This window comes from Ambystoma mexicanum, chromosome 3p (assembly GCF_040938575.1).
Source record: "Ambystoma mexicanum isolate Mex_15411 chromosome 3p, UKY_AmexF1_1, whole genome shotgun sequence".
Classification (NCBI taxonomy): domain Eukaryota; kingdom Metazoa; phylum Chordata; class Amphibia; order Caudata; family Ambystomatidae; genus Ambystoma; species Ambystoma mexicanum.
In genome coordinates this window covers 1,118,863,706-1,118,887,712 of record NC_090925.1, presented here as the reverse complement: position 1 = coordinate 1,118,887,712, position 24,007 = coordinate 1,118,863,706, and the positions used below count along the sequence as shown (strand labels likewise).

General features: G+C 48.3%; 1 protein-coding gene across 1 annotated transcript in view; it reads left to right on the top strand.

The window, feature by feature from the left end:
• The window catches only part of LEAP2 (liver enriched antimicrobial peptide 2), a 51,627-nt gene that overhangs the window by 24,154 nt on the left and 3,466 nt on the right, over positions 1 to 24,007 (top strand). Inside the window, exon 2 of the mRNA XM_069650044.1 lies at positions 9,206 to 9,342. Within this exon, the coding sequence (XP_069506145.1) occupies positions 9,206 to 9,342 (137 nt within the window). The remainder of the gene's footprint in view (positions 1 to 9,205; positions 9,343 to 24,007) is intronic.

The following is a 24,007-nucleotide window of genomic DNA, read 5'->3' as shown; positions in this document are numbered from 1 at the left end:
ACATCACAAGAGATGAGTGTGATGCACTGAGAAGGATGTCCAAAGAAGAGAATGCATAGACTCTATAGAATCTGATGGCGAAGTAAGGAATCGAGAAGACGCTCATGTGCGATATTAAGATTGCACGTGTGAAGAAGCACTGTAGAAAATGCAAGTCGGTTTATAACTGTACAGATGCCGTAACGCAAGTAGACTAAGTAATTATAAGGCTGGCAATACGTAGTGAATAGACTGAAGGCAAGGGTGCATATATATATATATATATATATATATATATATATATATATTGTGTAGAATCTGGATATTCGATGCCATAATTGTAGTAAGCTCAACCCGTGGAGAAAATAGGATTGATAGCTCTGTGTGTTGCGGCAAAGAATAAGCTGAAGCTCGAAGATGGACCAAAGACTGCTTGGTTTGGTGTCAAAGGGTAAGAGCAGCCAAAACTGGTTATCAGTCCTTGAAGAACAAGTGAACATGAGAAGCAAAATTGTTCCTTGTTAAGTTGCAAGGAGAGAACACCATGAGAGCCAAGTTTCTTCAAATGCTTTAACATGGGCCGATTCACGGTCTCTGGTACCGGAGTCCAATATGGAAATAGATGTGGGCATGCAAGCCTGAACCTTGATAAGAAAGTGCTCACACTTCCTTATATTCCCAGAGGCGAGAAGCAACTACAGGACCAAGTTCAAAGACAATCTGAATGGCAGACTGCATGAGTGATTAGAGATGATGGGCTAATTGGGTAGGGAGGTATGGTCAAGTCCACCCACCAGCACTTGGTGTACCAGCTTACGTGCTGCTAAAGAATCGAATGTTCCAGAAGGCTACAAGTGTGCCAACCAATTGTAGGAGGCCATATAACGAAGGCCCTTATAGTTCGATAGCCAATGGTGTGCCATGTAGCTAATTACTGTTGAAGATGACTTCCACTAAGGGATTGCATGAGTTGCCCACCTGACTGTAGAGACCCAATCACAATCCTTTCCCATAAAGTATACTTAGATATTCCCCTTAGTCCTATCACAATCTCATGTAGGTTTTTTGTAGTTTCCCACGTAGTATGATGTCACGTATGACGGGTTTCTGCTCTAAAAGTAATGTTTTTTATGAAATGCATTGAGAACATGCTTTACGACGTCCGTTGATGTCCGTTGTACTCCCTGTTTTAAATAATTGATATTAAAACAGAGATATTTGCCAACTTCCTGAGTCAGTCTTCTTGTTTGGTGTGAAAGTTATTCTCCATCCCATCCATTGTACGATGAGTTACCTTAATTAAAAGGACCTTAAGGGTTCAACTGCCTAGAACTTCCTTCAACCAACATCCCAGGCAATCCCTTTTGAAATGGCAGAGGAAAGCCAAGGAAGAAAACAGTGGCTGTCGTCTTGCGAGGGAGAGTAGGTTTTCTTTCCACCTCTATCCACAGTTTATGCTGTAATGCACAGCTGCATTGGAGCCGAGTGGAAACCTTCACTTGAGTCCTTGTCTTACCTCAGTTTGCCACTGCTGGGGTTTGGTCCGGAGGGAGGTTAATGTTAAGCATATTTATACCGCGCATTATCACTACCAGAGTGGTCCCCTGGCGGCTCTGAAAAGTAAGAGGGCGGGGTGGGTTAGTAGGGCATAGCGGGACAAAAGGTAGAGCGAGAAGTTTTTGATGTACTGTTGGCAGCTTCAGTTTGGTTAACACCGTTCGCTGAGCATGGGTGTGGTTTATAGATCGGTACACTCCCGTGTGCTGTTGTGCGAGACTATGGGCCTCATTACACGGTAGGCGGAGAACCATGGCGCTTTTAGCGCCATGGTTCATGCCGGTAAATTACCGGCACCGCCTTGGTGGAAAGGGGAATTACCGCCCCATTCCAAGGTTGGCGAGGCGCTAATTCCCCCTTCCACCATTGCCCTTCCCCATTCCCATTTTTGCCCCATAGGGCATGATGGGAATGGGGAAGGCGCTAATTAAGCACCGTAAATTGCAGTACCGTAATTAGCTCCCTGGGTCCCTTTGCGGGTTGGTTTTTAATGCCTGCAAAAAGCAGGCGTTAAAATCCCCAACCCGCAAAGGGACCTCGTAGTAAGGCGGTAAGGATTTACCGGTACCGGTAAAATACCTGTACCGGTAAACCCTTACCGCCTACCGTGTAATGAGGCCCTATGTGTGGTTTGTTTTGTTGTTGCAGTGTAGTGAAGTGCATCCGGATTACTGTGCAAAGATGTGGTTGTGTTTTTTTAGCATTTGAGAGGTGTATGCAGAGAGGAGAGTTGAGGTTTAGCGATTGGGTCAGTGGGGTTTTATTACCTTGTTGCTTTGGACATCCGTCCCTCGCTGAGTCCCTCATTGTGTCCTTTGCATAGTGGCGTAGTGTCTCTGTAACTATTTGGTGTTCTATGAGTAGGAAGGTGATGAGGGCCCCACCTTGGTTCGAGAAGTGTATGGTGCTAGGTTTGCTCAAAGGTCGCCAAAGGGGTTGCCATCGCCTCCCTGAATTTCTAGGGCAGGCTTCCTCCGATTAGTAGGTGCACCCTGTCTCACTGGGTGTAATTTATTGGTTAGTCCTCCCTAGTCTGCAGCTCGGATGTCTGCTTATGCGATGCCTAGAGTTGGTGTTGGCTTGAGAGCGGGTATATCCTGGGTTCCCTCTCTCCCTGGTTTCTTCCTTCCAGGCTTGCTCGTTGGTGTTCATTTTTTTCCAACATTGTCTGTTTTTATTACTCTATCCCATTTGATTGTGAGCTGGGTTTTCAGTGATTTTCTGAATTTTAGGTGATCATTCGTATTACGTATTTTTTTGTGCAGGGTGTTCCATGTTTTTGCTTCCAGGTGGGAGAATGAAAATCCTCCAAGTTCTTTTCTTATGTGTGGTTTTGGTTCCAGGTGGATGTCATTGCTTGATCTGAGAGTTCTTGTCGGTAGGTTGATGGTTGTTTACTTTGTAGGAATTCTGCTCCTTCACCCGTGAATTGCTTTGTGTGTTATGCACATTGTTTTGAACGTAATTTGCTGTTTGATTGGCAGGCAGTGTAACATTTTTAGCGCTGGGGTGATATGGTCCCTTTGCGATCATTTGAGAAGTCTGGCCGATGCATTTTGGATACATTACAGTTTCTTCAGCAGGTGTTCCGGCGTTCCGAAGTAAAGACTGTTGTTGGCATAGTCTATTTTGGACATGATGAGTATGATGATGGTCAGTGTTTTATGAGTGATGGAGAGGAATGGTAGGATTCTTTTAATCATGTGTAGGAGGAAGAAGCATTTCTTGATTATTGCATTTACTTGTGGTTCTGGTGTAAGTGCATTGTCCATTAGGACGCCAATGTTTTTGACTATTTTCGATGGTGTGGGTACTGTTCCTAATTCTCTGGGACAAGGGATATAATGATTATTTCCCTGGTTTTTGGAGATAACCATCATTTCTGTCTTGCATGGGTTGAGTTTGAGACTGTTGGTGTTCATCCATTCGTAGAGTTCTTTTAGATAGTCTTCCAGTGTTGTATTCTCTTCTTGTGGGTCTTTGATTTTATAGATAATTTGTGTGTTGATTTGTGTGTCATCTGTGTAGTTGTAGCAGGTAAGGCTGCGTCTTTTGATGAGCTTGATTAATGGAGTCGGGTAGATATTGAAGAGCAGTGGGGATAGGTGCGATCCTTGTGGTACTCCAGAGTCGGTGTGTCGTGGAGTGAATTTCAAGGGTTTTATCCAGACAGTTTCTGCTCTATCAGTTAGGAATGATTTAATCCGGAGCTGGGCTAAATCGGTTATTGCTATTTCTTCAAGTCTCTTGATGAGGATGTCATGGCTGACTGTGGCAAATGCTGCGGAAAGGTCGAGTAGTATCAGGGCAGAGTTTGTGTCAGAGTCTGCGTTTGCCTTTAGGTCATCCCAGAAAGATAGGAGTGCTGTCTCTGTCCCTTTAATGGGTCTAAAGCCAACTTGTGCCTGGTCCAGCACCTGGTATTGTTCTGCATGTTCCTGTGTTAGTTTGTAGACATAGGTTTCTAGCAGTTTTGCTGGGTAGGGAATGTCTGTAGTTCGAGAGGTCTTCAACGTCACCTGCCGTGTCCTTGAGGGTGGTTTGATGTATGCTGATTAGAATGATCCCGGTACTTCTCCTGTTGCGAGTGACAGCTTAGAGGTTTCTGAAGTGTTCAAACAGTGTGCCCTGCATGAGGGTTGACTTGTAGATGTCTGGAGGGCATGGGTCCATGGGGGAGCCTGCTTTATTAGTATGTCTTACCAGCTTGAAACTCTCTACTGATATTTGTGGGAAGCTTTTGAGTTTGTTCTGTGGTTCCACGGTTGGTGGGGTGGGATGTGTGTTTTGGTTGACTGGTCTGCTTTGTGTGATTTGATTGATGTTGCTGATTTTATTCTTGAAGTGTTCCACAAGGTCGTTGCATACTTTCTGTGAAGGTTATTGCAATCCAGTGGGTTCCTCATTTTGTTCATAATGTTGAACAGTTCTTTTTGCGTGTTGGCAGCTTTGGTGATTCGGTTGTTGTAGTATTTCTTTTTTGGCTTTTTGGATTGACTTTTTTGTATGATCGGATTTGTCGTTCATAATGTGATTTTATTTTTGTCTGATCGTATTATTCTCTCCATTCTAGTTCAAGCTTCTTGTCCACTTTCATGGCACTGTGGAGGTGGGTAAACCATTTTGCCATTGCTCTCTTTCATGATGGGGTGAAAGGCATTTCCAATTGTTTTGGTGATCATTTATGAAGTAGCTCTGTTTTTCCGTCGAGGTTGGTTTCGTCTAGGCCTAGTGGTTGGTGGTTTTGTGATTTCGAGTTGTTCTGTTAAGTTGCTGCCTTTGATGATCTTTCAGTTTTTTGGTATGTTCAGTTGATTTCGTTGGTAGAGTAATCACAAATGGAATGATGAGGTGGTTGATGCAGTGGTGATAAGGTTTTTTTTTTTTTTTTTTGGCGAAGATTGCGTCAAGAGTGTGTACTGCTGTGTGTGTTTCTCCTTTAACCAGCTGGTGCAGTTTCATTGTGGTGAGTTGCTCGGTTAGTGATTTTTGCAAGTTTTGTTTTCTTCTTCAAACCATATGTTGAAGTCCCACAGGATTATTAGGTGTTCATGTTTGATGGCTAGGTTGGTGATGGCTACTATGAAGGTGTCCACGAATACTGCGTCATATGTCGGTGGTCTGTAAACGAGTATGAATTTGAAGTTTGTTTTGGGGTTTACTGTCAAGGTAAGGATTAGGGATTCACAGTTTTTGATGTTTATTGGTTTGTCTGTTTTTATTTTCATGTGTTCCTTGTATGCAAATGCAAGTCCTCCTCCTCTTTTTTTCTTTCCTGTTTATTTGTGATCACTTGAGGTTGTGGGTAGGCAGTTGTGGAGTGAAATTGTGTAGTTGTCGTCTAACCATTTTTCTGTGATGAACAGGATGTCAGTAGCGCCATTGCATAGCAGGCCGTAGATCTCTGTGGCATGCTTGGACATCAATCTTGCATTGATTAGGTTGCAGTGGATTCTTTAGGCATGGCTTTGCTGTTTTGTTAATATCGACTTTGTCTTTGGATTTTCGCGTTGGCCTGCTCTCATGTTGCTCTCATGTTGCTCTCATGTTGCTCTCATGGTGTGATGTTTGTTCAGTGGTGTCTGTTTCGTCATTGAGTAGGTCTGCTAGGTTGCGTGTTGGGTTCCTGATTTCTTCTGGTTCCTCTTCTATATTTTATTGTGGTTGATGGAGGTGGCCCTGTGTTTTTGTGATAAATGGAGTGAGGGTGTTAATTTTGTTTTCTTTTCTTCCGGGCGATTCTGGTATCTTATTATGTCTGGCATCGTTGGTGGTATTGAGTTGTTCAAGTGGGTGGTCGGTTGTGAGGTACAGTGTTAGGTATAAAGACTTTTCTCTTCTCCTGATGTTTGTTCTGTTGTCCATCGTGTTTGTGGGGTGTGTTCTGTGACTGTCTTTTTGATGTGCGATGTGGTGTGATTCCATTTGGTGTATTCCTTCTACTGTTTTTCTTTTGCAATGTCCTGTTCTGTTTAGTGGCATATTCCAGTCCTTAGGGTTATGCTGGTTTAGATATTTGTTTGTGTTTATGTTGCAGGCGCGGTAGCCCATGTGCAACACCTTACAGAGTTGGGTTGTGAGAGGTCTTTGCTTCCTTGTGTTTGTGATTATAGCTATAACGGTTTGCTCTGAGTGGTCTTGTGGCTTGATTTGTGGGTGGTCATCGAGTAGAGGTTGGAAGGTAGCTGGGAGAAGGAGTTACTGGGAAGTCCTTACCCTACAGATAGCTTATAATGGGGGCGAGTAAGGGGGAGGATGCCAGGCTTGGAAGGATTTTAGATTAGTTATAGGGGTGTCTGGCTAACTCCGTAGAGGGTTTCTCAGTGTCAAAGTATGGTAATTAATGAGAACACATCTAGATTCGAGTTACCTGGCTAGTGGGGAAAAGGTCTGTGGTTTCAAAGTACAGCAGGCAATGAGAATACATGCAGAATACTTTTTCTTTTTTACTGCCACTATTCTTTCCGGACCGGCAGGGTCGTAATGAGGCCCTGGTCTTTGAGTTGAGAGATTTATAAATACAAGTTTGAGGTTATGGACTGGTGTGGTACTTGGGATAGTTTTGTTGGGAACAGTGTTGGCTGTTGCTTATCTTGTCAGTTGCTGCTGGTTGAAGGCTGCCTGCTTCCTGCTTTCCCTGCTGACACCTGCAGACAGTTCCTGGAGCTGCTTCTTTGGGAGCTGCCCTTTGCCCTGGGGCCCTTAGCCACAGGGGTTGCCCTACAGTGATGACTTAAGGAGGCCCCAGGGTTCGGGGCGGTCTTGGAGGTGGCAACCAGCCAATTGGGGGTGGTGGGAGGTCCAGGAGGTGGAAACCTCAACCAAATAACACTGGGGAGGCCGGGAAGCACCCAGAGAACACTGGGTGAAACAGGCACCAATTAAAGAAAAATAATGCCCAGAAAAGGCAGGTAGCGGGCCAGATAACCTTACCTCATGCTGTGGAGCTAAAGTGGCAGAGTTAAGGCGGTGAACGCAGGGCCTAGGCCCGTGTCGCAGATGGTGGGAACAAACCACTAATCAGTGGTGGAGGATGGTCCGGGAGGCAGAAACATCAACCAAATAACACTGGGAGGACGGGAAGCAACCGGGCAACACGGGATGGTTAACAGAGAGCTGCCTTTCTCCCACCACATTCGCCACCCATCTACATCTCCTAGTGTTATTAAATGGCTGTTGTCATCTGGAGGACTGCTGAAAGAATGGTCCCGTTAAATTCATTGATCCGGGTGGAGAGCCGAGAACTGCTGGCATCTGCAACAAGCCCTCAGACCCCCGACAATGGATTTTTTTATCACAGCATTCTACAACTCTTTAGCAGGTCTAACGGCATTAATGTCAGACCAAGCAGGTTTTAACAGTGTAATTTGATCAGCATCCTCGTTGTTGGTCCTCAGCTTAAGCTCAGGATCTCTTAATTGGGGTTGGTCCATTATTGCACAATAAAATCTGCTGGAACATTCACCAATGCTTGATTGGAAAATGGGTTCAGTGCTCCTCTGGATATATGAGAATGGTTTAAATGGGCATTTCAACCAGAAATGGTGGACTGCAGGTCACAACTCCCAAATATTTGATATAAAAGTGGTCCACCAGATGGCTAGCATCTGATTGAGCTAGTGTTGCTGCTTGTTAGCACACTCTACGGTACTCACTGTGGTGGGTGCTACGTCATGCCTCTTGTAAACTCTCAACACCTAACTTGTACATCAGGCAAATACCATTTACTTTAGGCCATTTTAAAACTAAGGCAGCAGTGGGTTTGTCCGGCTCACAGTGGGAAGGATCTACTAGTATTAATTCACATTCTACAGGGCACTATAATGGGATAATGTAGTTGCCAAACCCCACCCTCCATCTAGGTATGTACAAAGCTAGTAATGGACCGCAAGCCCTAGCCGAGGCAAGCCTGAGCGAAGCGAGGGCTCGGCCCGTTATCGACCACGCACGTCCCCTAACAACGGGGTGATAGCCATTCACAGCACAGGGTTTCATCCAGGGTGGCCACTGCCTTAGAAAATATAGACCGTTTCTATTTCTAGAATTGTCAGCCCAACAGGAAGGAGCTGCAGTGCCGGGTGCCCCAGCAGATGCGCAGGCTGGGGGTTGGGGGAGGATGTAAGGGCCGGGGAGTTACAGTGGGGTGCCAAAAAAAATGGAAGCACTCTGGAAAGGGCCTCAGATGGCTTGAAACGTGTGTGGTACACTGGCAGTTGCCCCCTGTGTTTCAAGCCACAAGACTGGCGGAGTGCTCTTCACCAGGTGCCAATTGACTCATACCCTATCCATGGGACTCTAACTTGGGCTGCAGTCAAGTATCTCATGATTATGCCCCATAAGCTAGTAATGGACCGCAAGCCCTAGCCGAGGCAAGCCTGAGCGAAGCGAGGGCTCGGCCCGTTATCGACCACGCACGTCCCCTAACAACGGGGTGATAGCGATTCACAGCACAGGGTTTCATCCAGGGTGGCCACTGCCTTAGAAAATATATACCGTTTCTATTTCTAGAATTGTCAGCCCAACAGGAAGGAGCTGCAGTGCCGGGTGCCCCAGCAGATGCGCAGGCTGGGGGTTGGGGGAGGATGTAAGGGTATGACCCATACCCTATCCATGGGACTCTAACTTGGGCTGCAGTCAAGTATCTCATGATTATGCCCCATAAAAAAGTTAATTAATGCTGTACTCAGGATACATTCTCCCTGTTGCATGCCATGGCTGTTTTGTACTCTTCCCTTATGAGACGAGGCAAACTATGTTCAATCTTGCCCAATCCACCAAGTCACATGACTTCTATGTGGTCCTACAAACAATATTTTTAATCAACCATAACCACCGGAACTTCTCTGGGCAACCCTGCAAACTATTGTTTTACAGGTCACTCTGCTATGGCAGAAAGGGAAAAACTATATGAAAATAGGATGTGACAATGCCAAAGAGTCACTAACCTCTCACCTCTTGAGATTGCAATTAAATAAAAGTGGGTGTAGGAAGGCTATAAAGGGAACATTGACACATGGACATGGACAGTGGGGAATGTAAAGGCAGATGTAAATTGGCCTGAGAATTTGATGGTGAGCAATCACTTCATTTTTCACAGTTCCCAGCCAGCAAAGGATATTTTAGGTGCCAATTATGATGCTTGCTGCACTGATACGCTTATGTTTTTCAGACTGATGGAGCACCAGCCGCAAATGGCCCACCAGCCAGAAGACCGAGAAGGATGACGCCCTTCTGGAGAGGGTTCTCCATGAGGCCCGTTGGCGCCTCCTGTCGGGACGCCACTGACTGCAGCACCAGACTTTGCAGGTAATTACCTGCACACAGCATTGCATGCATGTATGGTACAAGTGAAGCACAATCACATCTTACTCCAAAAATGCGGTCCCTTTACTGTACTGGAGGAAAGGTACGCCAATAAAAGGGTAGATTTCAAGAAGGCCACCAGCCAGCATTATGAGTTTTTCCTGTAAATGAAGACTTTATTAGAGGAAGCAAAGATCCTACTTGGCCTGGGCTGAAAACAGTTGCAAGGAGAAATCCCCCTTTAAAATATAAATAAGCATTGAAAGATGAAATGTGTAGGGAAGATGTATAGATTAACGCCCAAATATACACATACCTTAACCAACCGCCCCATATTGAACCCAAAACTGTTTGCTCCTTGGGATTACAGCTATTATCCTACCGGCCAACTTCCAACTCTCAAACATACCACACCGCCCTCCCCTCATCTCTTCTTTCACCTGCACGATCACTCGCACTCAACCACCCATTAAATCTACCACTTCAAGTTTGAGCACAGTTTCAGCCAATCACTCTCCCTCACTTCTCAGTCTAACCCCAATGAGTCATCATCTCACCTCCACACACACACACACACACACACACCCTATCTGGTCACCCAAGAGACCTGACACAATGGGAAAACAAACATTCCCTAGCATTGCCACTTGCACTCTGTCAGGAGGGTTATGCCTGTAGATTAATCTACATGCAGCCGCTTGCGCATCTCATCCACTCCTATGCCGATGACACTCAGATCATTCATTGGCTTGATCTTTCCCAACCTGAGGAGTCGTTTCATTTTTTGGAGTGTCTGTTGGCAGTGGGGTGTTTGGAAGAGTGACAATTGGCTAAATGGAGACAAGACTTCTTGTGGACTCCCTCATTTTGGCCCCCTTGCTCTAGGGGTCTTCTCAACACCAGTGATTGTTAAGAATGTGGGCTTCAAGATCACTGCTTCACTCTCTACGGAAGCCCAGGTCAGCAGCATTTGCAAGACCAGCCATTTGCATCTCAAGAGTTCTCCGCAAAGTGCTTCCTTACTTTCCAGGACATCTTTGGGCTGTGGTTGTCACTTCGCTTATTTTAAGTGAAATCGACTACTGCAACTCGCTCTTTATGGCTCAAGCTTATTTTTTATGTGCTGGTTACAGCTTCTCCAAAACTCTGCAGCGTAGGTTGCCACGGGGTCTCCCTTTGGTTCCCATATTTCCCCGGTGCTTCGCTCCCTGCACTGGCTTCCAGTGGTGAAGAGGGTTGACTTTCTATGCTTTTCTATGGCCAGGGGGCTGACTATTTATGGGAAAAGTTTGTTCCTTATGTCCCGAGATGCTCTGTCTGCTCGCAAGATGTTCGACTGATTGCTGTTCCCTGACTGCGTCTATCTAGGCGCGGAGGCCAAGCCTTTTCCATTGCTGCTGTGCGACGGGAGAATAATATCATAGCTCTCAACTCACACGCTTTTGGCGGGTGTCACCCGCCTTGTAAACAGCTGACTCACCCGCCAAGCCTCCAGCACGCCCATTCGTTTCAATGGGCCTCTCACCCGCCAAAATTAAAATCGAGTGTTTTCACCCGCCTTTGTGACACAAATGGTTGAGAGCTATGTAATATGTCCGTATCTCTCAGAGCTACTGAAAACCATAATCCGTTTCGGCATCTACTGAAAACTTGTTTATTTTAAATTGTGGATATGGGCATCTTCAGTGTTCCTGTTCTGGTTCCAGCTCCAAGATACCTTTGGGCAAACGTGCGCTTTACAAGTACATATAACATATGCAGGATGCACAGAAGACGGAACCTAGGAAATATTGTTCACAAGCTTTTATTGCAATATGTAGTTCAGCCAAAGGTGGTGAAAGATAAAACCTGGTAGCATTACATGTTTTCCATGGATTCCAGAGCCTTCTCTTCGGACCTTGTTTCCACAAGTGTGGCCAGTTTTGAAGTCAGTTGTAGAGTCTCTTAAATCAGCTGTTGGTATGGGGGCAATATCTCTGTCAGTGCGAGGAGAGAGCAAAGGTCATAGCCTCTACCCATTGGCCCTTTGCATTCTCTTAAGTCTGGGTTCCCTTTACCACCAACCTGACTACTACCCCTCTGCTCTCCTTGCCTGGATCGTACCCCTTGCCCTGCCTCCTCAGCATGCATTGGGCCAACCTGGCCTCCATGTAACTGCCTGTCTTTGCTAGCTAGGGATTTCCCCTCCTCCCTCCTCTGTTATTGCTCATTGTTGTATCGCCACCTCCTCCTCCTCTCCTTGGTATCTCCTCTGCAGTTGCTACCATCTCCTACGCTGTTACTACCATCTCTTCCACTGAAACCACTCCCACCAACTCCTTTGATGCAACCATCTCCTGTTCTGATCTTGCCACCTCCTCTACTGCCCTCTTCTTCTCGCCCCAAGCACCCTTTAAACACTGTTCCTATGGCACTACAACACTGTCCACCTGCTCGCTAAAATTGTCTCGAACAACGCACACTAAACAATTGTTGTGCTTTTATACTCTGGTCCCACCTTCCCCTTAGAAGCAGTGTGGGGCTGTTTTGGCCTCAAAGGGTTGGTCGGGTTCATATACTAATAATAGGGAGAAAGAGTTTATTGGCCACAGTCTCCAGCAGGATATCACCCCATCCAGAGCTGCAGTAGCCTACTGTTGGGGTGCAGGATCATTTTCCATCCTGTCAATTTTTCTGTGAACTCCATGCATGCATTCCTACATAAATGTGCTAAGTGAGGGTTCCAAGATGGTGACCCGCCTTTTAAAGCTTCAGTCTGTGTAGCTGGGCTCTATGAGTGGGAATTGTCGAAACACTTACAGAAGTTTGGGCAGGGAAGCAAATAGTATGAACATTTGGACTAGTGGTGCAGCTAGTGACAAGATGAACATGCAGAAAGAATTAAAGGTGCAGGAGGAGGTAAAGATGTAGAAGGGGTTAAAAGCACAGGTGAAGTTGTAAAAGGAGTTGAATGTGCTAGAGGAAGTGAAGGTGCAGAGGGTGAACATCCAGGAGAACAGGCAGAACTAGAAGAGATTGGAGGAGAAGACCATCCAACAGGAAGAGAGAAAGCGAGAGAGATTGGAGGAAATGACCATCCAACAGGAAGAGAGAAAGCAGGAGAGATTGGAGATGACCATCCAGCAGGAAGAGAGAAAGCAGGAGAGATTGGAGGAGATGACCATCCAACAGTAAGAGAGAAAGCAGGAGAGATTGGAGGAGATGACCATCCAACAGTAAGAGAGAAAGCAAGAGAGATTGGAGGAGATGACCATCCAACAGTAAGAGAGAAAGCAAGAGGGATTGGAGGAAATGACCATCCAACAGTAAGAGAGAAAGCAAGAGGGATTGGAGGAGATGCCCATCCAACAGGAAGAGAGAAAGCAGGAGAGATTGGAGATGACCATCCAGCAGGAAGAGGGAAAACAGGAGAGATTGGAGGAAATGACCATCCAACAGTAAGAGAGAAAGCAAGAGGGATTGGAGGAGATGACCATCCAACAGTAAGAGAGAAAGCAAGAGGGATTGGGGGAGATGGCCATCCAACAGGAAGAGAGAACGCTGGAGAGATTGGAGATGGACCATCCAACAGTAAGAGAGAAAGCAAGAGGGATTGGAGGAGATGACCATCCAACGGTAAGAGAGAAAGCAAGAGGGATTGGAGGAGATGACCATCCAGCAGGAAGAGATAAAGTAGGAGAGATTGGAGATGCCCATCCAGCAGGAATAGAGAAAGTAAGAGAGATTGGAGATGACCAACCAGCAGGAAGAGAGAAAGCAGGAGAGATTGGAGTCAGTGAATATCCAGAAGCATGAGGGGGAGAATAAAGAGAGGTTCGGGTTAGTGGACAGCGACAAGCATGGGAGAAAGCAGGAGGGGTTGGTGAACGTGAAGAACTGCAGAAACCGAGAAATAAACCATGTTGTGAGGGGAAGATGGAGTAGTTAAAAGAAGAAAGAGTTGGAGGAGAGAAAAAAGCAGGAAATAGGCGAGGAGGACAGTGGGAAGTCCCTTGCAGATAAAGAGACAATGACAGCCAAAGGACACAAAAAGTGTCAGCTTTGCAAAAAGGGAAGTAAACAAGGCATGAGTGGCTGTAGGTTCCAGACCCATTGACGGGAAGGAGAGCCACCACCCCATTTAGCACCAGGAAGCCCTCCCGACTCATCTCTCCTCTGGGGCGCGCTGTGGAACCTGCTTAATCTCCCAATAGGGAGATTGAGACACCTGGGCAATGATACGCAAGGAAAGGCCACTCACACACCAGGACTTCAGCAGCTGGAGCAACTCTACGCTACAGACTGTGAATGACACCAGGGAGTGAAACAGGGAGAGATGTTTTTGAACGAGGGACATTGAGTGGGACAGCCTGATTTATATGCGTGCCTCTCATCATTTTTTTTTAAAACTTTTCTTTATTGGCAAGAAGTAGCAGCCAGTACAGTACAATTTACAATTATGACACACATTTCATGTTGAAGCGTGAATGATAAAGTACAAGTTCTACAGAAGGTCATATGCACTCCCAACAGAGGTTTATTACAATAGAGGCATGCATCATGTAGAGTGATCCGCCCCCCGATAAGGAGAAGGAGGGGATGATGAGAGCTCCAGGTCCATCTTGCGGTTCAAGTAACTACAAAACTCTGTCAATATGTATTTAGGGCGAGCATTACTAGGCAGCATGTTAATATAGTCTTCTTCGCAGGATTGTGTCCAGGTGAGGGCCTACAGCCACATTTCCAGAGAAGGGGGAGATCTGCGCTTCCAGGATTGCAGACTGTATTTCTTGGCCACAATCGCCGCCACATTCAGAAACTTAGCTTCCCGTTTCGCTGCAGCCCCCTCCCAGAGCCCAAACAGAAGAGACAAAGGTTCAGGATCTACACAGAATCCCACTATTTCAGAGAGGGTTTCCAGCACCGCATTCCAGAACGGGGTCAATGCCCCACAAGACCAGAACATGTGTGAGTGGTCTGCTTCGTTAGAACTACATCTTTGACGGGTGGGATTGATTTCGGGCAAATTTTACAATCGAGTAGGGGGTGTAGTACAGGCGATTGAGTAGCTGGTATTGAACACATGTAACTCTGGAATTAGGCGAAACCTTGCGAGTGTGCATGCACATTTTGGACCACATATCATCTGTGATGTCTAATCCCAGATCCCGGCTCCAGGCATCCCGAGCAGTGTGGGGGGGTTCAACAGCACGCGCCATCAACATTTTATACAAGGAGGATACGATGCCCCTACGACCAGCGGAATTGGCTATATAGCAGACCTCGGGGGACTCAGGGGGTTCGTCCGGGTACGAAGGCCCTTTGTCTTGGACTGCCGCCCTGAGTCGGAAGTATTGCAGCAGCTCAAGTGGGGACCTGGAGTGCGCCGGCCTCTACGTATCTGGGGTGATGAATTTCCCGTCAGGGAACAGGTCGGAGAATGATCTGTATCCCAGGTCCGACCAGTGGCTTATGAGGAGCTTATCCTGTGTGGGGGCGAGGCCAGGGAAAGACAGAGGGGAAGCCATTTGTAGTACGGGGGGAGCCGGAAGGCGTCAGTATCTGCCGCCACGCCCTTATAGTGGAGGCCACTGGGTCAGCAGGGGCCTGCGATCGATACGAGTGAAAAAGGATCAAGGACATGACATTCACCTCCTCGGTCGCCAGGATTTCAAGCTTAACATGCGGGGCAGGGTTCCTGGTGGTGGTACCAGTATGTAGCATGCTGGGCCTGGGCGGCTATCCAATACTGGGTGAGGTCAGGTGCACTGAAGCCACCCCTCTCGTAAGGTAGGGTCATATGCTGCCACTTTCTGCGCACGGCCCCTGAATGCCAAAGAAAACGGGCGCACCCCGCGTGCAAGTCCGCAAAGTATTGTTTCCCAGGCCAAAGTGGAATGTTAGCGAATATGTACAGAAGTTTTGGAACGATTATCATTTTTATTAGGGACAGTCTCCCAGATAGTGAAAGGGGGAGGTTTCGCCATCTTTCCATCTTGGTATGAGCATATTGTGCGGCAGCCCCATAGTTATCAGACAATAAAGAGGACACCTGGACCCCTAAGTATTTGATGCCCTCGGGTGCCCATTTGAGAGGGAACTCGCATGCAGGTTGGGAGGTTGCAGGAGTAAGGGGAAAGATTTCTGATTTAGAGTAATTTATGGTAAAGCCCGAGAATGTGCCAATTTTGATAATTTCACGCATGATCGGGTCAAGGTGGACTGAGGGGTCTCTAATATATAAAAGCACATCATCAGCGTACAGTGTTATATTTTCAGGAGTATCCCGCAGGCGAATCCCCTTTGCGCACATGGTTGTTTCGTACACTATCAGCCACGGGCTCGATGGCCATTGCGAATAACAAGGGAGAGAAAGGGCACCCCTGCCGTGTCCCCCTGTGGAGGGAGAAGGGAGCCGACAGGTGAGAGTTAACCAGGACTCTGGCCGCAGGGTTAGTGTATAGCAGTTTAATGCAGGACATCATGTATGGGCCAATCCCCATATTCTCCAGCACCGCCCACAGATATTGCCACAAGACCTTGTCGAACGCTTTTTGGGCGTCCAATGTCACGGCCACCGCGTTGGCTTGGGGGTCAATTCTAGAGATGACGTTAAATAGTCGCCGAATGTTTAAGGCAGTGGAACGGGCAGGGACAAAACCGCTCTGGTCTGGTTGAATCAGATATTTCATGATGGAGAGGAACCTGTTAGCTATGATTTTGGTATCGGTATTGATAAGGGATAGGGGTCTATAAGAACCGCACTCATCCGGAGGCTTACCTGGTTTGGGGAGCACAGTGATGACAGCCTCACGCAGGGACCGGGGAAGGGTGGTAAGGCACAGCGACTCCACCCAAACCTCGTGAAGGCGCGGAGTAAGGAGGGCAACATGTTCCTGATAGAACTCGGCGATCACGCCATCTGGACCGGGGGCTTTACCCTTAGGGAGGGCCGAGATGACAGCGGTGATCTCGTCAAGGGTGAAGGGAGCATCTAATTGCTCCTTGGTGGCTAGGGATATAAGGGACATTGGAATGCGGTCTAGGAGGTCGTCAAGGTCCTGCGGGCTGTGCTCTGGTTGCTGGGCATAAAGGGTTGCATAGAAATCTGCAAAGGTCTCAAGAATGGGCCGGTCAGACCAATGTCGCACTCCGTCATTGTCGATGATACTATCAATTCGAGCTCTACCTCCCTCAGCCCGGGCGAGGCGGGCAAGAGTACGGCCTGGCCTCTCTCCTTCACCATACTTTCGGGCCGCAACGGGGCGGGCAAGGTATCTTATCTCGCTGCGTGCGAAGGACTTGAACGTGTCTAGTTCAGTTCTAATCTGTGCCAGTTTGGGCGGAGAGGGGGTGGCCGCATACTCACGCTCTAGCTCCCCAAGTCTGGACTCAGAACGCCGCAGAGAGTTTCTAATGTCTTTCAGGACCCCAGCCACCCTGGAGATGCACATGCCCCTGATGAAAACCTTAAAGGCCTCCCATCTCACCCCGTCCGTTGTGTCATGGCGTTTGTTGCTATAAAAAAACGAGGTGATATCTGCAAGGATGTCAGCCTTGAAGACTATATCGTGTAGTGCGTCAGACTTAAACCGCCAGTTAGATTGCTGAGGGAGAGCCGGGTGCAAGGCAATGTCCAACTTGATCGGGGAGTGATCGGAGAGTGTGCGAGGGAGAATCTGTGTGGTGAGTGTTTTGCCCATGAGCCCCGCGGAGAGAAGGAAAAGATCAATCCTGGAATGACTGTCGTGGACGGAGGAGTAAAATGTAAACTCTTTCGACATTGGGTGGAGTACTCTCCAGGCATCCACCAGACCGGCAGTGAGCGGCCCTGGACAGTGTTCTAGGTGCAACACCGGATCTGTCCAAGTCGGAGTCCAGGATGAGATTCATGTCCCCTCCCCATATGATGGGAACCCCAACATAGCCAAAGAGGATGTCAAGGATGTGGTCGAAAAAATCGGGAGCATCAATGCATGGGGCATATGTGTTGACCAGGAGGCATTCCGCATTAGCGAGGAAACAGTGGAGGATCACATATCTACCCTGGACATCTATATGGCTGGTGCGAAGGGAGAACTCCAAGGACTTGTGAATCAAGGTGAGGACACCTCTGGATTGTGACGAGAACACAGTGTAATATCTGTTGGGGCCCCATGACGGGGCAAGAGAGGACGATAATTGTGCGAGGGCATGAGTTTCCTGTAAGAAAAGTATTTTGACCCCGTGCCTCTGGACGTAGGCCGTGACCCTGCGTGCCTTCGTGAAGTTGCTGAGCCCTCTGATATTCCAAGACATTAGCCTAATATCCATTCAGTAGCAATTTAGGGGGGATCCGAGTAATGTGTGTCATATTTTGTCGAACGAGTGCCGGCCACTTGTACAGTGACCAGATGTGTCCTACCAAAAGCTACCACTGTCTTACCATTTTTGTTGTTAAAACATCCCCCAATAACACCTCCCCCCCTCCCTCACTGCCACCCCCAACACAGCAGTGCCCAAAAACCCACCCAAAGTATCATGGCTTTTGTGCCAAGCCCAACGGGGCTGGACCAACCCCCAAACCAAACAGGGGAGCAACCATTGAACTAAACAAGCCAAACTCGGCGTTGCAACTGCAGCGGGGGTAGCTGCCGCCGTGAGCCCGATTAAGATAGTTGAACGGTGGAGTACACCAAATAGCGTACAGCGGTGGTTAAGTTAAGTTTTTAAAGGAGGCAAGATAGTAGGGTACAGTAAGTAGGGGCTGTAGGAGTAGAGGACCGCAATATACCGTGAACCATACAGCTGTGACCCATGTTGCATTACAAGAAACTTCACAATGAGTTACGACAATAGGAGAATTCACAAGGGAAAAGATACATGAGATTACAAGAAAAATGCAAATGACAGGCGTGGTAACGGTACCACAATGATTTGAGTAATGGGTGCATGGCAGGCAGGCTCAACCCTCATCCACGGGGTCACCCTCAGGGCCTGGGACAGGAATATAGGACTCGATAAATTTCACCGCCTCCTCAGAGACTGTGAAAAAGTACAGTTTATTACGGTGGGTGAGCTTCAGCCTTGCAAGGAACAACATGGCATATTCCACCTTCCTCTCTCTAAGCATTTTTTTCACACCATTGAATTGCCTGCGCTCCATTTGAACGTTGACAGAGAAGTCAGGAAAGATGCGGATAATCTGGGACTCAAGTCTCAGTTCCCCTTTTTCACGGGCCAGCCGTAAAATGTGGTCTCTATCTCTGAAGCTGAGAACCTTGGCTATAATTGGTCTGGGGAAGTCGCCCGGCTTGGGGCGAGGGGCCAGTGAACGATGGGCGCGCTCAATGGTAAAGAAAGGGGAGAGTTGAGGATCCCCCAGGAGGTCTCTCAGAAGGGTCTCGACTGCGAGTTCCATTTTCCCTTTGAGGGCCGTCTCAGGAACCCCCACAATGCGGATATTATTCCTGCGGGACCTGGACTCCAAATCATCGCACTTCGCCTTGACCTGCTTCATATCTCGCACCAAGTCAGAGACCGTATTCTGGAGCACGTGTACCTTGTCCTCAGTGGCCCCAATTCTGGTCTCGGCCTCAACCAGCCCAGTGCCATGCTGGTCCAATTTGGTGCGCAGTGAGGCAACATTGGCATTTATGTCATCTAATTTTTCATGAAATGACGCAAAGTTTTTGGCCATAGACTCCATGAGTGACGTAAGATCCGGTTGAGGAGAACATGAGGGATGCATCCGAGTCGTCTTGAAGGGCAGTCCCAGCTTGGTCTTGCTTGGCCAGCGATTTGGCATACTTGTCCATTGCTCCAGCCTTGTTGGCCTCACGTGCTTTGCCGGACATCTTTGGGGGCACCTTGATAACAGCAGAGAATGTATCGTAGAAAGACAGCAATGGGGCCCAGGGGGTTTATAGAGGGACTAGGCCCTTAATCAGCGATGGGTCGGCGACTGCCTAGGAGGCAGGAGCAAGGAGCACCTTCAACAGGCGTGTTCTGGGGCGGTGAGCCCACTTTGAGGGGCAAGCAAGGTGTCCGTGTGGCAGTATGGTCTGGGAGGGACAATATCCTGCGGCGCCCGCCTCTGAGCCAGGAGGGCCTAGGCAGAGGGGGCCAGTAGTGTAGGGCAGCGCAGACCGGGGTGCACAGTGCACCTGGGGCGTACAGAGTAGGTGCGCAGACTAAGGAGAGGGGAGTAGCGGACGCCCAGGGTGGCAATAGCACCAGGAGAGTGGTCGCGGGGGAGACTGGTGAGCGTGGGGGTCACTTTCCTAGTGGGGTGGAACAGGCACAGCCCGTGGATGAGGCAGAACAGATGGGCTCAGTGCGCAGTGACCAGCTCCCCCAACCTCCTCACCTTGGGACTTTGCAGGACGAAGAGTAAATGTCTATCCGGGTAGGAGCAGGCCTCCAACCTGCAGCAGTAGATCCGGACGGAAGCGGGCCCCCAAACAATAGCCGGAGCCCGTAACTGGGAGGCCTCGGCACGGCCACCAGTCCCAGCCGTCTCAGGGGACCAGCGAAGTCGGCGGCGGCAGAGCCGCGAGGCAGGAGTGATCAGGTGGCGTCAGTGCGGGGGGGCCACTCCAGGCGCCCCCGCTGTATTCCAGAGTGATTTCGCCCTCCGGGGGGCCGGCGCCGTCACCGCCGCCCCCGGACGGGTGCGGGCGGCGAGAAAAGCTGCGGCGGCAGGCCACGGGCTCAAACGCACCCCCACGGGGATAGCGGGACGCAGATAACAGCGCCTCTCAGCAGCGGCCGGCCATGAAGTCCAGGGAGGGAGGGCGGAGAGGGGGGAAATCTTTGTGCCCCAGGCAGCCGCGCACCAAGCCGGGTAATGCAGATGTCAGGCAGCCGGCCGCCTCCGCAAAGCGAACCATCGCGGGGCGATGGGGGGAAGGGCTGCAAAGGAGTCACGCGGCCCGGAGGCCTCAGCCTGCGGCAAAGTAGCTCCCAAGGTCCGTTTTCGCCCCAAAACAGGGCAGGATGATGCAGAGGCGGTGGGCAGCGGAATGCTCGGGGTCCCAGCTCCTGTATGCCCCAAGAACCGCTGATTGAGGCGGATATGTAGCTCATGGGCCACGGAGCGTTAAAGCTAAGCGGCCATCTTGCTGGCTGCTCGACAGCGCCACCCCCCCCCCCCCCCCCCGTGCCTCTCATCTTTGACCGACTCTACGTAATGTAGTTGCCGGACTCAGACACGGCACTGCATGAGAATCACAAGGCAATCATGGGACCCTTTTTTGTGTTGGTGTGCTATATTGACTTCACAAGCCCTATGAATACCATAGGCCTGACTTGACATTTTCTTTTTTTATAAAACCTGCTGGTCAAAGTGACCATCGACGCTGCTTCTTTCCTTATGAATTCCATTGTTTCAGATATGACAATGTTCCCTCTGTTCTCATGCACATGCTGCTACCCTCTCCCCCCTCACCCCGCACCCATTATCAAACATATGGGCTCTGGAGAAGAAGCTGAACCATCTGAGTGAAATCGCTAACAAAATCAGGATGACTGCTACTCGAGTAGTCATGTTGGGGATCGTATTCTTCCATACCTGCAGGGTTTACATACCAATGCCTACGGATCAAATGTGGCTAACACCCAACTGTTGTAATGATGCAGGGAGAGCTGTGGTCTGCGGCATGTCCTTTATGCTGCCAATGGGTCTTTTGGGGTTTCAAGTAGTGTTGTGTCAGGGCCATCCTGCTGCAGTACATTAATGGAAAATGTCTTCTCCAAGACGGCCTCAACGGGATCAAAAACCCTACCATGTGTATCAGCAACCCTTTCTTTACCCTGGTGGGCGTGTGTGGAAAGGGAGGCGGCTCTGTATACGGCGGATGAGGGAAGCATGCTTGAGGTCACCTACTGTGGTTTTGGTGTGCCTGAGGCTGGCTACCAATCTCGGTTTATGGAATGGGGGGATTTGGGATCGTGACACCAAACAACAAGGTTTCTTCCCACTGGGCCTCCCCTACAGCGTCCATCTGTTAGCATTGCACCAGGCTTTATGCGAAAGCCCCATGTGTCCGTAGCACTCCTGACTCATTGAGTTTCTTATCAGATTCTCCTGTCTAACTGGCAGCTGAAGTGACTCAGATGGTTGCGGTCGCGTCCTTATTACTCTACGAATTTCTTCCTGCGTAGCTGGGCCTTCGGCTTCAGCAGCTGCTGACGCCACAATAGTCTGCATCCCGTCTTCACAGCTCCAATGGGTTCCGAGGCACGAATCTCACTGTGGAAATTATAGATGTTTACTGCATAACTATTAAACACATTAAAGCATCTATACAATTGTATACATTGCACAGATACTGTGCTTTTACATTCAACAACTTGAACACTTTAGATTAATTAGAACAATTCATGTCGCAGCGCTCGCCTTTATCGAGGGTTTGACTTCAATGACTATTACGCTGTAATCTGCATTAATAACAAGTGTCTCTTCAATTGTATGCACAGAACAGTACATTTTTGTAATGTTGTGGCATCGAATGGTGTATCCGCAAAGATCAGCATAGAAATAGCCTAACATTACACAGGTTTGTAACCCATGATACTCTCAGTTGGGTAACACGAGAGCAGACACACGTGAAAAAGGACTGCTGAAAATAGAAGGGAAAGATGCCAAGACTGGAAACAGCCAAGGCAGCCGTCTGATGTGACTGTGCACTGCCATCTAACTTGTTATACAAGCTGCTCAGCGTCCAGACAAAACCCAAAGAGGTAGAAGTAGACTAACCAGAGGTGAGATGAGGGGTGCAGTGGTATGAGGAAATAAGTGTGACGCTGCAGCGACAGCACAGGGTCAAGCAGTGTTGAAGCAAATAGGCCATGCTGAACCCCCGCCCCCCTGGCCCCTCCAGCTCCACGCTGGCATGTGCATAAGATCCTACTTGAAAGGTTCTCTTAAGATAAGAGCACCCTCTTTGACTTACCGCAAATCCTTGTGCGCCGTGGCTTGGCTCTCAGTTAACTGAGCGATAAGCATTCAGCAAGTGAGGTGGGTGAACTAAACAACTGAGGAATGCTTTGCAATTAAGCCATGCAGAACCAAGTCTGATTGGGTATGGCTTGAGGCAGTGGGTTAAAGCTGATGAGACTACTTGACCTTCAGAACAAAGCTTGAGTAGCGTATACTGGGATAGCACAAGCAAATCAGTGAAACAGTTGCAGTACATATACACAATTCTGCAGGGCATGGAGTACTTCCATCTTACAATGCTGAGAAGAAGCGTAAGCTATAGAATGCATTGAGGGCTGCTGAGGACCACACACAAGGCATCAGGTTACAAGTCGGGTTTCAGGGGCAGGCAGTCAAACACAATAGCTCACAGGACTGGTGCATCAGGAACTGTGTGGGCCTTCTTGAAGGAACCATACAAACCGCAACATGCAGGCATTTTACTATTACAGAACCCATCGACATCCTCCAGCATCAGGGAGATGAGGCAGGCCATGCCTCTATTCAGCAACAGGCACTTGGTGTGCTGACATAAAATAACGAAGACATGGAAAGTACACGGCCACCCAGGGAAGCAATGTGACTATAACCTATGAGAAAGTTATTTTAATAAATGGACAGAAACACCAGCATGTTATCACAGACAAAGTTGCCAAATCCGAACCCAATTAGGTGTTCACAAAACAATTTGGACTGGCATATCCACAGACAATGACAATTATGAGGACTTGTTGATCAGTGTACATGGTGATTATGATGTAAGCTAGTTGCTCAATGAGCATGGATTGCATTACACATATCTTAATAATCTAATGGATTTCCTAATGCACGTGGATATCCACAGTTATTTAAGCTTCACATAGTCAAGTAGCCCCCACAATTTAAGGTCACAAGGGTTTTTATTTAATATGAAGGCTTCCATCACAGGTAAAATCCAAACAAAATTAATAGATCCAGACAGCCTCTCCCCAAATTACAAATATTTATGGAATTGAGTGGTGGGGTTTAACCTCCACTTGCAAGCTTCAAAACCAGTCTCTCTGCAATGTCTCTGCAACTCGCCATTATCCAGAGAAAAGCAGGAGGAGAACCAACCACCTGTGTAACTCCTGTAGGCGTTGCTGTGCCTTCAGCATGCATTGTAGGTGTAACCTAAGCATCTCATCAACCCTGAGAAGGAGCCAACTATTTTTAGCCCTCTTCTGTTTCCACAGGTGATTTCAAGAGGGTATTATCAACTCCCTGTCTTATAGTCCTGATCTCTCTCCTTGCAACAGCCTGCCTTCTCCTGCTAGCCTCCAGCTCTTTATCCACACACCATCACATGCTTGTTCTTCCTCCTTTTGTGGGGCTCATCCCCTTCAGATCAGTGTCTCGCTCCTACCCCACTTCTTGGGCCAGACATTCCCTTTTTAAATATTTCTGCTCTTGCCTCCATTGGCTTCACATGGTCTTCCACTGTAACCTCCTCCTGATGACCATCTCCAACCTCCTCCTGATGACCAACTCCAACCTCCTCCAAACGACCAACTCCAACCTCATCCCAGATGCTCAATTCAACCCCCTCTGGATGTTCCTTAACCACTGCCTTCTGGAACTCCGCTCCAAACTCCTCCCGATACGCCTTCCAATCTTCCCTCCAGTCTTGTGTACTATTACAAACTTCCTTTATAATATGCTCTCTGAAACGCCAATGCATTCCAAACTCCAGCTGCCGCCTCATCCACG